The sequence below is a fragment of the Carcharodon carcharias genome, chromosome 5, assembly GCF_017639515.1.
Source record: "Carcharodon carcharias isolate sCarCar2 chromosome 5, sCarCar2.pri, whole genome shotgun sequence".
Lineage (NCBI taxonomy): Eukaryota > Metazoa > Chordata > Chondrichthyes > Lamniformes > Lamnidae > Carcharodon > Carcharodon carcharias.
The window spans coordinates 164,493,891-164,508,355 of NC_054471.1; the positions used below are offsets into that span (position 1 = coordinate 164,493,891).

General features: G+C 42.6%; 1 protein-coding gene across 2 annotated transcripts in view; it reads left to right on the plus strand.

Moving 5' to 3' along the window:
• colec11 (collectin sub-family member 11) overlaps positions 1 to 14,465 on the plus strand; it is a 41,413-nt gene that overhangs the window by 14,752 nt on the left and 12,196 nt on the right. For both annotated transcript variants that reach the window (XM_041188265.1, XM_041188266.1), the window contains exon 4: positions 9,605 to 9,676. In XM_041188265.1, the coding sequence (XP_041044199.1) occupies positions 9,605 to 9,676 (72 nt within the window). The remainder of the gene's footprint in view (positions 1 to 9,604; positions 9,677 to 14,465) is intronic.

Consider the following 14,465-nt stretch of genomic DNA (forward strand, 5'->3'; position numbering starts at 1 on the left):
GGACATTAGGTTTGTGCTCCATGATGCCACTGCCACTGCCAGGGACAATGCCTCAGCAATCCTTTCAATGTTTTGGAGGACAAATTACTGGACTGCTGTGACTCTCTACAAGCCCTTTTGAACACTGGTATCTGCAGTTGTGAAGGCAGCAAGCTGAGCTTGCATGACTTCAGTTTGAGCTTTCATGACTTCAGTACGAGTTTGCTAGACAGCATTCAGATGTTGGCTGGCTTCTGCTGCAATGGAAGCTGAGACATCAGTCATCAGATGTTGATCATGCTTGGGTCCACAAATATTCTTATGGAGTTGCCCTGGATTGGATGGGTTTCATGCTTTGCGTGAACTCCTGTACCAAGTCACTCTCCTGGCTAGCACCCATCAGCTAACACCTGTACTACTGCCCTCTCTACAGGCCCCTCATGCCTGGTGTGTCACCAATTTCAGATTGTGCCTCTAAGCCATCTTCCAAAATATACACAGTGTTAATATTACTGCAAGTGTGCGATCAAGTCATGGTGTTTCTTCATCATGGTCTTATTACTCTCCACCTCTTTCTTTTCCACTATTACCTGGCCAGATGGGCTGGGGCCGGGAGAAGCAAATGGTGTATACTTTCCCTATCTGTAGCTTGTAAATTGGAAGAGATTGTGAGATGAGGGGGCAAGTGGGATGTGAGAAGAAGAATTAAGTACGATGGCCTTCATTGGTTTCAGCCTTGCCCATGTCCACAGCCTCAGTCATGACCACTGAAATAATGGTGGCCACTGTCTCCTTCAGTGGGAAAAGGGCTATGTCTGTCCTCCTCAGTTCACTGCTGCTGTCTCTGGTCTTGTTCCATCTTATCCTGCAAGAATGAGAGAAGTGTGTCAATGAGTACAGTGCATAGTGTTGGGTGATGTCACCATCATGGTTGAATAGCTGATATTGTATGCAAGCTGTGAGACATTAATGTGAGGATGGTAGCAGTGCTAAGTATGTGAGCGTGAGATGAAGTTATGACTGTTAGGTACAAGTCATAATTGATAGAAATTGTTGATGGATGCTTTCAAACTCTGCAGACCAAGAGACTAATTTTGGGCATTTGGTCATTTTCTTGACATTAGCTGAAAAGCTCTCGATGAAGTGGCACACAAAGGAAGACCACATGTATGTCATCATCAACTCTCCACTTCCAGAAATAGCCTGCATATCTGCAGTAAAGAATATGTGCCATGCCAGTCCAGCATTGCTGACACTAGGATAATCCTTGAAGTCTGGCATCATTCTAAAGTTATTGCTATTCTAAAGCCAGGAAAACCAGCTCGCAATCCCATGAGGTTCTATTGTCTACAAAGTGATCAAACTGCTTATAATTAACTGTGTGAAACTGGTTTTGGAAGCCATCCTCCCAAATGAGCAGACAGCCTTCAGAGAGTAATGAAGCTGCTTTGTCCTTTAAGGCATACAGGCTATCTTCAACACCTACCAGCACCTCACGATTTTGCACCCTATATTCAGCTGTGAAACCACTCAACAGTGCACTTAGTGGTGATTGTGCTCTACAATCATTGAAATGAGCGGGCAGCTTGCATTTTGTTTGCATCGAAAGCAATGGCACATGTTAATTCTGCGTCATGATCCCCACACCCATTTTTGCATGTTATCAAACTTCATGGCCTGTGGATGCTGGGATAATTGGCACTTTCAAAACTGAAATTGATAGCTTTTTGTTAAATAACAATATCAAGGGGTCATGGGGCTAAAGTGGGTGAATAGATTTTATGTATATATCAGCCATGATCTAATTGAGACCAATCTTCAGGTGGTGAATAAATTACTTTTGTTCTTATCGTCCAATAGAATAAGAAAAAAATCAACAAGAATTCCTATTGGAGCTCGAGTTATGATTAATGGTATTACCCATTTACCACAAATGTGTTTTTGTAAATTCCTGTGCCACATTCCCACAGGCTCAGAAGTTAACTTCTTACCAATTTCTTTGTAGTAATTAAAATTCTGATACACGTAGGACTGTGGCTTTAAGAATAATCCTGTGTTGTAAGATCACATGATCTGTGTAAGCTATTGGGTTAGCAGCATGGGGAACCTTTAGGAGAGAGTGCTTCTTTAGTTATAGAGTTAGATGCACACATGTAGCTGCTGCCGTTGTCTTGTAAATAAAGTTCAAAGTTTCCACCAAGAAGAGTGGCCAGAAAACTCAACTCTGTAACAAACTAGTGACAAGGATAAACCAGATCTGGTGCTGTCTCAGCAATTTTGAGTATCTAAGATAATCAAGAAGAAAGGAAAATATATTAATCTGAGATGCCACAGTTTGGCAGAATCGATCCCTTTGAGGCAGCCACAGATGACTGGTCTCCATATATAGCACGTCTTGTGTTTGACTTACAAGCCAACAAAATCACGGGGAGCAAAAGAGGAGAGTGATTCTCCTGAGTATTTGTGGGAGTAAAACCTACAGTTTAATTTGAAGCTTGACAGCCCTCAGTGCCCTAGATTTGAAGACTTTCAGTGAATTAGTAGACCTAGTTAAGGGCCTTTCCCAACCCATGCGCTCAGTCATAATGCAGAGACTCAGGTTCAATTCACGGAATAGAGCCCCTGAGAGAGACCATTGCAATCTATGCGGTGAAATTTAAACAGCTAATGGAAAATTGTGATTTCAGTGTAACCCTGAATGACATGCTCAGGGATCATTTGGTCTGTGGCATGCAAGAGGATGCTATCCAGCAAAGATTGCTGGTTGAAGTGGATCTTGATTTTAATAAAGCGTTAGAAATAGCACTTGCGATGGAAAGCACTGTAAGGGATTTACAAGCGATTCAAGGTGCGCAAAATGGCGCCGTTTTCCTAGTTGGGTGGGAACGGTCAGCTGAAAGTCACGTGAAAAGCTGGGACTCCGCTGTGAAGTGGGAAACAGCCCCTGCCAGCTGTAAATTTAGAGGAAACAGCTTAGCAGCAAATTCGAAAACTAATTTTTATCGATGTGGAAATAATCATACTCCTAATGATTGACAATTTAAAAAGATGGAATGTTATTTTTGTCACAAAAAAAGTCACATATTGAAACCTTGCAAAGTGAGATTTAAACAAGCTTCCAGTCAACAAACGAAGTCCAATGAAGTGTATAGTGTAGAAGAGCCAGAAACAACCAATTCTGACATTTATTCACTATTCAATGTGAATTGGGAGGACAGAGCCAATTACTGTCACAGTGCAAGCGAATGGCAAACCCTTAAAAATGGAAGTGGACACTGGTGCTTCTACCACTGTAATAAGAAACACACTTTCAGATATTTAAATAAAGGTGATCGGCAATTAAATTTGGAACAAACCTTTGCCAAGTTGAAAATGTACATAAGTGAAGAAATCCAGGTAAAATGTATCACCAGATTACCTGTTTATTATAGACACCAAACAGCACAACTACCTGTGATGATATTAGAAGGTAGAGGACTAAGCCTTCTAGGTCAAAATTGGTCGAGGGAAATTAACCTTGATTGGCCAGTGAGATTTCAAAAAAGCAGGAAGAGTTCCTGAGTTGGAAAAGGAACAAGCCAAGGTATTTCAGAAAGAGCCTGGAGAGTCCAAAGACTGCAACAGGATGAAAAAGGAATGTGTAACCATTTAGCAACCTGAAGAAATGAAGACTGTCTTAAACAATGACATGGAAGAACAGCAGAAGAAACCCAAGGAGACCCTGCTGAATGACAGAGTTCAAGATGAAGTGAGTGAGCTTCACAAAGGAAAGGAAAACCTGTTGAAAGACCTTGACACACTACAGGAATCCCTCAGGTCCAAGTTTGTGCCTCTGGAAAGTTACGAAGAAAAACAGGATGAATTCAACATCACTCTGAACAAACTGAAGAACCAGTTGGCAGGGAAGACGCAGCAATGTTCAAGTTTTCAGGAGGAAGTCAACAGATACAAGAAGGAGACAGAAGAGCTGAAGAATCAGCTGAATGAAGCTAAAGAGGCTTTGAAAGCAAAAGTCGTAGCACTTTCCAAGATGCGAGTAAATAGTGAAATCATGGGTGGCTCAACTACCGAGCAAAGACAAGCTGAGATTTCACCTGAGAGAAGTCTGGCCGACAGTGAAACTAAAAAGAAGGTCGAGACTAAACTTTGTGGTAGAAAGAAGGTGGCGAAAAGGATGAAGGTTCCAAAAAGACAATAAAAGGTGGGAATGAAAAGTTAACAGTTGAATCATTGGAAACTAAACTTGCTCGTTTCCTATTTCACTACAGAACACCCCCCTCATACTACGACAGGTGCAATACCTGCAGAGATACTGATGAGGCACCGTCTTCGAACAAGACTAAGCCTGGTACTTCCTAATTTGGAGGGGAAGGTGGAGAAAAGTCAAGGAACCAAAAAGCGACTCATGATTTGCATAGCCGTGAGCGACAATTTTCCACTGGAGAAGCAGTATATGTAAGGAATTAAGGACCTGATAAAGTAAGCTCCGTTGAACGGATCATTGTTGTACCATGTGGGAATGAAGGACCAGATCACCGGTAAGCATGTGGATCATTTAAGAAGGGAGCTACCCCAACAAAATGATGTTCCACCTATAACCATTGCTGAACCTGTGGTTCCTGTTGAAGTTGCTCAGCCAAGGATAGACATACCTCTGATGTCTCTGTCGGAGTGGAAGACACTGAACTGCAAGTGCCTAATGAGGTACCTGATAATGCAGTTTCAGAGAATTTGGTTCCTGTCAAAGAATTGGAAATCGTGGAGCTACAATGTTCCACATGGATCAGGAAACCCCACTTGAAAGACTGAACTTGTAATTTCATGACCGGTGTAAATATTGTAATGTCATGGGCTAAATATCCTTGTAAATACAAAATGTACAGAAAACTTAAAGGAGGAGGAATATAGTAATTATATTTTTGATAAATGCAGGACTAGCTTTCAGAATAATCCTGTGTTGATAAATGCAGGACAAGCTTTCAGAATAATCCTGTGTTGTAAGATCACATGATCTGTGTAAACAATAGGTTAGCAGCGCAGTGAACCTCTAGGAGTGAGTGCTTCTTTAGATACAGAGTTAGATGCACACATGTAGCCGTTGCTGCTGTGTTGAAAGTAAAGTTCAATGTTTCCACCAAGAAATGTTGCCTGGAAAATCAACTCTATAACATCCTTAATTCCTAGTGCCTGTAGAAGGCCTTGCCAAAAATGGCATACTTGCTGTGGTTATTATATTTATAACTAAAGTCAATTTAAGTTAATATTGAAATGTAGAGCACTTAATCTATTGTGACTATCTATTTTAATTGAATATGAATTCTACATATTAGTGTTATCAGGTTGGGACATTAAATATGCTTATTCTGACCTGATTAATCTGAAAATAATGAATTCATCATGATCTTCTGAATTCAGAAAATGAACAATTTCCCACAAGCTGTCTATTTCTTGATTGTACCACCCAAGCAGTGCTTAACAGTCACAACATGTCACATGGACATAAATGAATCTTCAAGCTGTCATTAGCTCACCAACTACAACATGGCTTGTTTTAATGATCACTGCTTGCAAGTGGTCAGGCCTTTGTTTAGGATAAAGGACAGGAGGTCACACACTAACATAGTTCAGCCAGAGAATGAATTCAATGACTAACTGGTTGTTCCATGTGTTTATACTTATTTGTATTTGTGGATCAAATGTCAGTTTTTGAAAATTTCTGTTTAAATCTGTGAGGACCTCCAACGTTTTGGAACAAAAGTTCAAACCTCATCTTTTGCTACTTTTTAACAATGTGTTGAGGTCTGCCACTGGAGAGATGTTAAATCACTCTCACTTGACTATATTCATTATCTTTGTTGTACTATATAATTTTCGTTAAAACAGAGCAGTTAAAGCACAGGTCCATTCATTGGCCACAATCAACTCCAATTTCTTCCGATTTATTCAACATCCTGACTTAGCCATGTATCATAATCCTTCACTTGTTGCTGGGTCAATATCCTGGAATTCTCTAACGTTATTGTGGGAACCTGCACCCTCATCACCAGGGTGCAGCATTTCAAAAATATGGCACCATGGGGCACCACCTCTTAGGGTACCTAGGGATGGGAAATAAAAATACAGCTTTGCCAATACTAAAACAAAAATACCTGGAAAAACTCAGCAGGTCTGGCAGCATCTGTAGAGAGGAGCACAGTTAACGTTTCGAGTCGAATGACCCTTCAACAGAACTGAGTAAAAACAGAAGAGAGGTGAAATATAAGCTGGTTTAAGGCGGGTTGGGGGGGGGGGGCGGGGGGGGGGTGGGAGTGGCGGTGGGGTGGGGGGGGAGGTGGTGGTGGTGGGACAAGTGGAGCTGGATAGAGGACCAGTGATGGGTGGAGATAACCAAAAGATGTCACAGACAAAAGGACAGAGAGGTGTTGAAGGTGGTGATATTATCTAAGGAATGTGCTAATTAAGGGTAGAAAGCAGGACAAGCAAGGTACAGATAGCCCTAGTGGGGGTGGGGTGAGGGAATCAAAAAAGGCTAAAAGGTAGAGATAAAACAATGGATGGAAATACATTTTAAAATAATGGAAATAGGTGGGAAAAGAAAAATCTATATAAATTATGGGGAAAAAAAATAGGGGGGTGGAATCAGAAAGGGGGTGGGGATGGAGGAGAGAGTTCATGATCTAAAATTGTTGAACTTAATATTCAGTCCGGAAGGCTGTAAAGTGCCTAGTCAGAAGATGAGGTGCTGTTCCTCCAGTTTGCGTTGAGCTTCACTGGAACAATGCAGCAAGCCAAGGACGGACATGTGGGCATGAGAGCAGGGTGGAGTGTTGAAATGGCAAGCAACAGGGAGGTCTGCATGGTAAAATCGAGCAAAGTCAGCATGGTTTCATCAAGGGGAGGTCATGCCTGACAAATCTGTTAGAATTCTTTGAGGAGGTAATGAGTAGGTTAGACAAAGGAGAGCCAATGGATGTTATCTACTTGGACTTCCAGAAGGCCTTTGACAAGGTGCTGCACAGGAGGCTGCTCAGTAAGATAAGCGCCCATGGTGTTAGAGGCAAGGTACTGGCATAGATAGAAGATTGGCTGTCTGGCAGGAGGCAGAGAGTGAGGATAAGGGGGTCCTTCTCAGGATGGCGGCCGGTGACTAGTGGAGTTCCGCAGGGATCAGTGTTGGGACCACAACTTTTCACTTTACACATTAATGATCTAGATGAAGGAACTGAGGGCAACCTGGCTAAGTTTGCAGATGATACAAAGATAGGTGGAGGAACAGGTAGTATTGAGGAGGTGGGGAGGCTGCAGAAGGATTTAGACAGGTTAGGAGAATGGGCAAAGAAGTGGCAGGTGGAATACAACGTGGGGAAGTGTGAGGTCATGCACTTTGGTAGGAAGAATAGAAGTATAGTCTATTTTCTAAATGGGGAGAGAATTCAGAAATCTGGAGTGCAAAGGGACTTGGGAGTCCTAGTCCAGGATTCTCTTAAGGTTAACTTGCAGGTTGAGTTGGTAGTTAGGAAGGCAAATGCAATGTTGACATTTATTTCGAGAGGACTAGAATATAAAAGCAGGGATGTGCTGCTGAGACTTTATAAGGCTCTGGTCAGACCACATTTAGAATATTGTGAGCAATTTTGGGCCCCGTATCTCAGGAAGGATGTGCTGGCCCTGGAGAGGGTCCAGAGGAGGTTCACAAGAATGATCCCAGGAATGAAAGGCTTAACATATGAGGAACGTTTGAGGACTCTGGGTCTATACTCGATGGACTTTTGAATGATGAGGGGGGATCTGATTGAAACTTACAGAATACTGAAAGGCCTGGATAGAGTGGACATGGGGAAAATGTTTCCATTAGTAGGAGAGACTAGGACCCGAGCCTCAGCACAGCCTCAGAGTAAAGGGAAGACCTTTTAGAACAGAGATGAGGAGAAACTTCTTTAGCCAGAAAGTTGTGAATCTATGGAATTCATTGCCACAGAAGGCTGTGGAGGCCAGGTCACTGAGTGTATTTAAGACAGAGATAGGTAGGTTCTTGATTGGTAAGGGGATCAAAGGTTACGGGGAGGAGGCGGGAGAATGGGGTTGAGAAACTTATCAGCCATGATTGAATGGCAGAGCAGACTCGATGAGCCGAATTGCCTAATTTCTGCTCCTATGTCTTATGGTCTTATGGTCTGGGTAATGCTTACGGACAGACTGAAAGTGTTCTGCAAAGCGGTCACCCAGTCTGCGTTTGGTCTCTCCAATGTAGAGGAAACCGCATTGGGAGCAACGAATGCAGTAGACTAAATTGAGGGAGGTGCAAGTGAAATGCTGCTTCGCTTGAAAGGAGTGTTTGGGCCCTTGGACGGTGAGGAGAGGGGAAGTAAAGGGGCAGGTGGACAAACTGGAGGAACAGCACCTCATCTTCCGACGAGCCTCTTTCCAGCCTTCCGGACTGAATATTGAGTTCAACAATTTTAGATCATGAACTCTCTCCTCCATCCCCAACCCCTTTTTTTCCAATAATTTATATAGATTTTCCTTTTCCCACCTACTTCCCACCATTATTTTAAAATGTATTTCCATCCATTGTTTTATCTCTACCTTTTAACCTTTTTTGATTCCTTCACCCCACCCCACCCCCACTAGGGCTATCGGTACCTTGCTTGTCCTGCTTTCTACCCTTAATTAACACATTCCTTAGATAATATCACCACCTTCAACACCTCTTTGTCCTTTTGTCTGTGACATCTTTTGGTTATCTCCACCTATCACTGGCCCTCTATCCAGCTCTACTTGTCCCCCCGCCCCCTTAAACCAGCTTATATTTCACCTCTCTTCTATTTTTACTTAGTTCTGTTGAAGGGTCATTCGGACTCGAAACGTTAACTGTGTTCCTCTCTGCAGATGCTGCCAGACCTGCTGAGTTTTTCCAGGTATTTTTGTTTTTGTTTTGGATTTCCAGCATCCGCAGTTTTTTGCTTTTAACTTTGCCAATATTGTTGCTTTACTTAAAGAAGCTCAGAAGCCTATAAGAAAAGCTTCGATTGGACTTAATACCAAAATGTCAACTGCAGCTAATTTTTCACAAATCATTCTAGATCATATTCAACTCACAATTTCTGGTTATCTCCACATATGAATCACAAGATCAGGGAATCTTAATGGCACAGAAGGACTGGCTCTCCAAATGAGTTTTATGAGTTAGTGCCATTGCCCTGCCTTTTCCCCGTACCTCTGCACGGTGTTTCTATCCAAATAATCATCTAATGTCCTCTTGAATGCCTTGATTGAACCTGACTCCACCACACATATGCTTTTGTAATTTATCTTCATCATTTCAGTGAATCACCTGTCTAGCTTAACTTCCTTGCGTGCTTGCATGTTTGACAAAATTGTGTGGGGAATGGTAGCCAGTCTTGTAGATTTATGGAGACAAAGTTGAAATTCATTTGTATTGCTTGGAGATTACACTTCCCATATGCCTATTTCCTTGAAAACCACAAAACAAGTGTTCTTGGTAATAATCAACATTTCTGAAAGTCTTGGGAGTAATGGGATTAATCTCATTAAGTTATATGAAATAAAATAGTCAGAGAGATTTTGTTAAACCATTTACAAATTTCTTTTTTGTTTTTTGCAGGACCTATTGGTGAAAAAGGCCAAAAGGGTACAATGGGTCGCCCTGGAAAAATAGGCCCAGCTGGTTTAAAAGGTACTTTAACATTCTATTTGCTCTTTGTAAAAAAAAAAATATTGGCACACAGTCCAACTAAGCAGCTGTGTGGATTTTATGAAACTCCTTGCCAAACAGAATTTTCTACGATATAACATTGTCATCTCATATTTTCCATCATTAATCATTGTTTTACCCCCATCAAAGTAACTTGTCGAGAAATTGGGATCATTTGTGCACATTGTTGAGCATTCCAAATGCCTTTAGGTGTTCAAGATAGAGTTGCAGCATGTAAAAACATTTGTCGGGTGAATCACGCCAGACTTCATCTTGATGAGGGTGTTATATCCTGCGGAATGAATGTTGGCTTGAAGAACGCAGAGCAGGCAGATTCTGACAACAATCAGTGTACAATACTGATTTGACATCATAAATGCTATTTTGGAGCTCCAGCTAATGCCTTCTTTTAACCTAGAATAACTCAACATGTGGTCAGCAGTAGGAAATACCCCCATCCCACCAGTGCTATTTAAAGAGATCACCAATTACTTACTGGTTAATTATTGCTTGTTACACCCTTGTTGCTATGATCCTACAAATGTTTGGTGCTTTTGTATAGCTGTTTCAAGTTTCAAAAGTCTGCAGGTAGTAGTGTGGCAGGTGCTGAAGGACTTCTTGCTGATTTTGGCGTTTGTGCACAAACCAGTTGCTTCAAGCCTTTGCGGCACTGGTAGACATTCCCCTTGGAAATAGAGCATGACTTGGAGAATGATCAGAGGTCACACAGAGCAGGACAAACTGCTGGAAGAGAAAGGAGGGGAAGAAAACCTTTTGTCAGATGGCCATTTCTGCCCAGATCATTCAGGGGGAAATTCTGCTACCTGAATCTCAGTGAGGAACAATGTATGAGCCATTTGTACTTCAGTAAGGACATCCACACAGAAACCTGCTGCAGCCACTACAGCAACCAGAGCAGGACAATGACTGCATTGCCAGTGGCTCTGAAGGTGACTGTGGCGATGAACTTGTGTGTTTGGCTCCTTCCAAGCTGGAGATATTTGCAATATCTCCCATCAGTGCCTTTTCCGCCTCCTCCCTCTTCCACCAGCTTAATTTGCTCTGCGAGGCCTCTGTTCATTCTCCATATCCCGCTATATTTCAGGGGCAATGCCTACTAGTGCACTCATGTCTGCAAGAGCTGGTTTGTGCAGAAGCCTTGCAATAACCAAAAAGTATTTCAGTTCCTGCCACACCACTTGCTGTAGACTTTTACAATTTGAAACAATTATAGAAAGCACCAAATATTTGTAGAATCATAGAAACAGCCAGAAGAAATCAACCAGCATTTCAGTAACTTGTAGGTAGTTGATGATCCCTTTAATGCAACATCCACTGTTACATAAAGCAGGTCAATGAGGCTCTCTGTTCACTGAGAAGCAGATTGAGCGCGCACATGGCTTTGCTAGGATTGCAGGGTCAATCGCGGTGTATGGCACTATTAACATCAATCACATTGCTTTGCAGGCACCTCATGCCAACTCTGCCCTATACTGGAATTGAAATGAATTCCACTCCTTCAGTGTCTGACAGGTGTGTGACCATAGGTAGCAAATCATGCAGGTCAATGCTTGATATCCTGGAAACTACCATGATGTCTTCATTCTGTGATAGTCCTCTTTGCCAGCTGCATTTGAGCCACCATGGCAAACTAAAGCATGGCAATTGGGTGACAAGGGCTGTCTGCTGAAGACATGGCTAATGACTCTGGTGTGCAATGCAAGTACATGTGTGCAGCAAAGAAACATAAACATAGAAAATAGAAGCAGGAATAAATCATTCAGCCCTTCGAGCCTGTTCTGTCATTCAATATGATCATGGCTGATCCTCTATCTCAATGCCATACTCCCACTCTCTCCCCATATCCCTTGATGCCTTTATCTATTTCCTTCTTAAATATATTCACTGACTTGGCCTCCACAGCCTTCTGTGGTAGAGAATCCCACAGGTTCACCATCCTCTAAGTGAAGAAATTTCTCCTCATCTCAGTCCTAAATGGCCTTCCCTGTATCCTGAGATTGTGACCCCTTGTTCTAGACCCCCCAGCCAGAGGAAACATCATCCCTGCATTCAGTCTGTCCATCCCTGTCAGAATGTTATACATTTCCATGAGATCCCCTCTCATTCTTCTAAACTCTATTGAATACAGGCCTAGTTGACCCAATCTCTCTTCATACGACAATCCTGCCATCCCAGGAATCAGTCTGATGAACATTTGCTGCATTTCCTCTATGGCAGGTATATCCTTTTTTAAGTAAGGAGACCAAAACTGAACACAATACACCAGGTGTGGTCTCACCAAGGCCCTGTGCAGCTGCAGTAAGACATCCTTGTTCTTTACTCAAGTCCACTCGCAATGAAGGCTAACATACCATTTACCTTCTTAACTGCTTGCTGCACTTGTATGCTTGCTTTCAGTGATTGGTGTACAAGAACATCCAGGTCCCTTTGTACATCAATATTTTTCAATCTATCACCATTTAAATAATACTCTGCCATTCTATTTATCTTACCGAAGTGGGTAATTTCACACTTATCCACTGCATCTGCCATGTATTTTCCCATTCAATCAACTTGTTTAAATCGCCTTGAAGCCTCTTAACATCCTGTCCGCCACTCACATTCCCACCAAGTTTCGTGTCGTCAGCAAATTTGGAAATATTACGTGTGGTTCCCTCATCCAAATCATTAATTTATGTTATGAATAGCTGGGACTCGAGCACTCAGCACTGCATATGGTGAAAGCCATGCTGCCACACAAAGTGTGATACACCAAACGACTGGTGTGCTGAAACAACACTTCCGCTGACTAGACTGCTCTGAAGAAGCCCTACAGTGCTCAGCAGTGTGCGTGTCAAGATTGATGATGGTCTGCTGTAGGCTGCATAGCTTCACCATCATGAGAGAACATTGCTTGCCATCAGCTAAACGGTAAACAGCTGAAGAGGAGGAACGTGAGGAGGAGGAACAGCAGCATAAGGACGAGGAAGAAGAAGAAAAGAGAAAGCAACCTGGACAGCCTCTTTCTGGCTGCTTTGTCTATAATGAACTCATCTGAGAGCAATTTCAGTAATTGCAACTTGAAATCCCTATTCACCAACAGTCCTTAGTCTTTTCTTTGTCAATGACCGTCACAGTGTCTTGCGTGGTCACAATGCCAAAATAAAAGCCACCACAAAACAAACATTCCAATCAAAATATAAATGAAATCATACATGTTGCATGAACAAGTGAACTAATAACCCTCCTCTGTTCCCTGACAGCCTGCCTTCCATGTGTTCTAGTGCTCTAGCCTGTTCTAGTGCTCTTATGCAATAGTGCTACCCTAATGGCTGTAGCATGGTTGATGAAAGACATTAAATGGCTGTTGCCTGTGCTGCAATGGAAACTGTGATGTCAGCCATCAGGCACTGCGTCATGATTGGGTCCATAAATGTGTGAATGAAGTTGACCACTACTTCCACGTTGGAAAGCATAGATTCCAAGCTCTGCACAAAGCCCTGTACCAAGTTGGTGCTGAACTCTTCCATGTTCTTTGACATTGACCACAGGCTTCCCAATGCACCAAGCATTTCAACATAAAAACAATATTGGAAATCTGTGAAAAACAAAGCAGAAAATGCTAGAAATACTCAGCTGGTCAGGCAGCAGTTATGGAGAAAGAAACAGGATTAACAGTTCAGATTGATGACCTTTCATCAGATACCAGCATTTTGTTGTGCATACTCATCACAGTTCTTCTGTAGGTTGCCCCATTGAAATGTTCATCTGAGTCCTCTGCAGCAGAGCCCTCCGGTGAGCTGGCATATGCTCTATTCTTGTACCCTGGCCTGGCTGCAGCCCACTCATACCCTATGCCCCACCTCTGTACTGTCATCTAAATTATGTACAGTGCCAGTATCTGAGCTTGTGACTGCGACTGTGAAATCAAGTGCATCTTCATTACTCTCTTATTTGGGGTGGGGGATGGTTCATCCACTGTCTGGCCAGGTTTCATTCCTTGGGTATCTGAAAGGAAAAAGGCACAAGGGTAAGGTTGTGGTGGTAAATCCAAAGAGAATGTGGGATGAAGGGAAGGGGGATGTGCAAAGATGGCTTAGGTAAGAGGATACTGTCATCTTTAATGGCTGTGTGTGTTAGCTGTGAGATGTGGGTGTGAGGCTTGCAGCAGTGGTAAGTGTGGCAGGGTAAGGTGAAGCATATATATATATTATATATTAGGTAGGGGTCCTGATTGGTAAATTGTTAGAAGTTGAGTGATGGCAGTGTAGTGAACTGAGAAGTGTGTGAGATAGTGGTGCAGTTGTTAGCATATGGCACTTTAAGATGCAGTCACTGAACTTGATGACTTCTGTGAGGTCAAAGTATTTCTGCTGGCATTGCTGATGCAGATCATCAGGGTTTAAGTCCTGGAATTGACCTACATGGCTATCTGCTCCCATTGCCTTCTGAGCATGCATCGGAAGGGCCTCCTGGGCCTCTGCAGACACAGGATACCTCTCCTCTTTCCCACCTCCTCCACCAACACCTTTAATGCAGCTTCCGAAAAACTTGGAGCATGCTCTCACCTGTGTTGTGCAATTCTTTGCCATTTCCCAGGTCAGATTTACTTCTTGCATGACTGCCAACATCTGCTCCAACCACACTGCACCTCCACTTTAAAAGCTGCAGTCTAGCTTTAAGCAGTGCAGGCTGGTTTAAGTTTTGCTAACAAGTTACAAATTTGGGCCCCGTCCTGATGCACGCAATCAATGGTTAGCACAGTTAATGC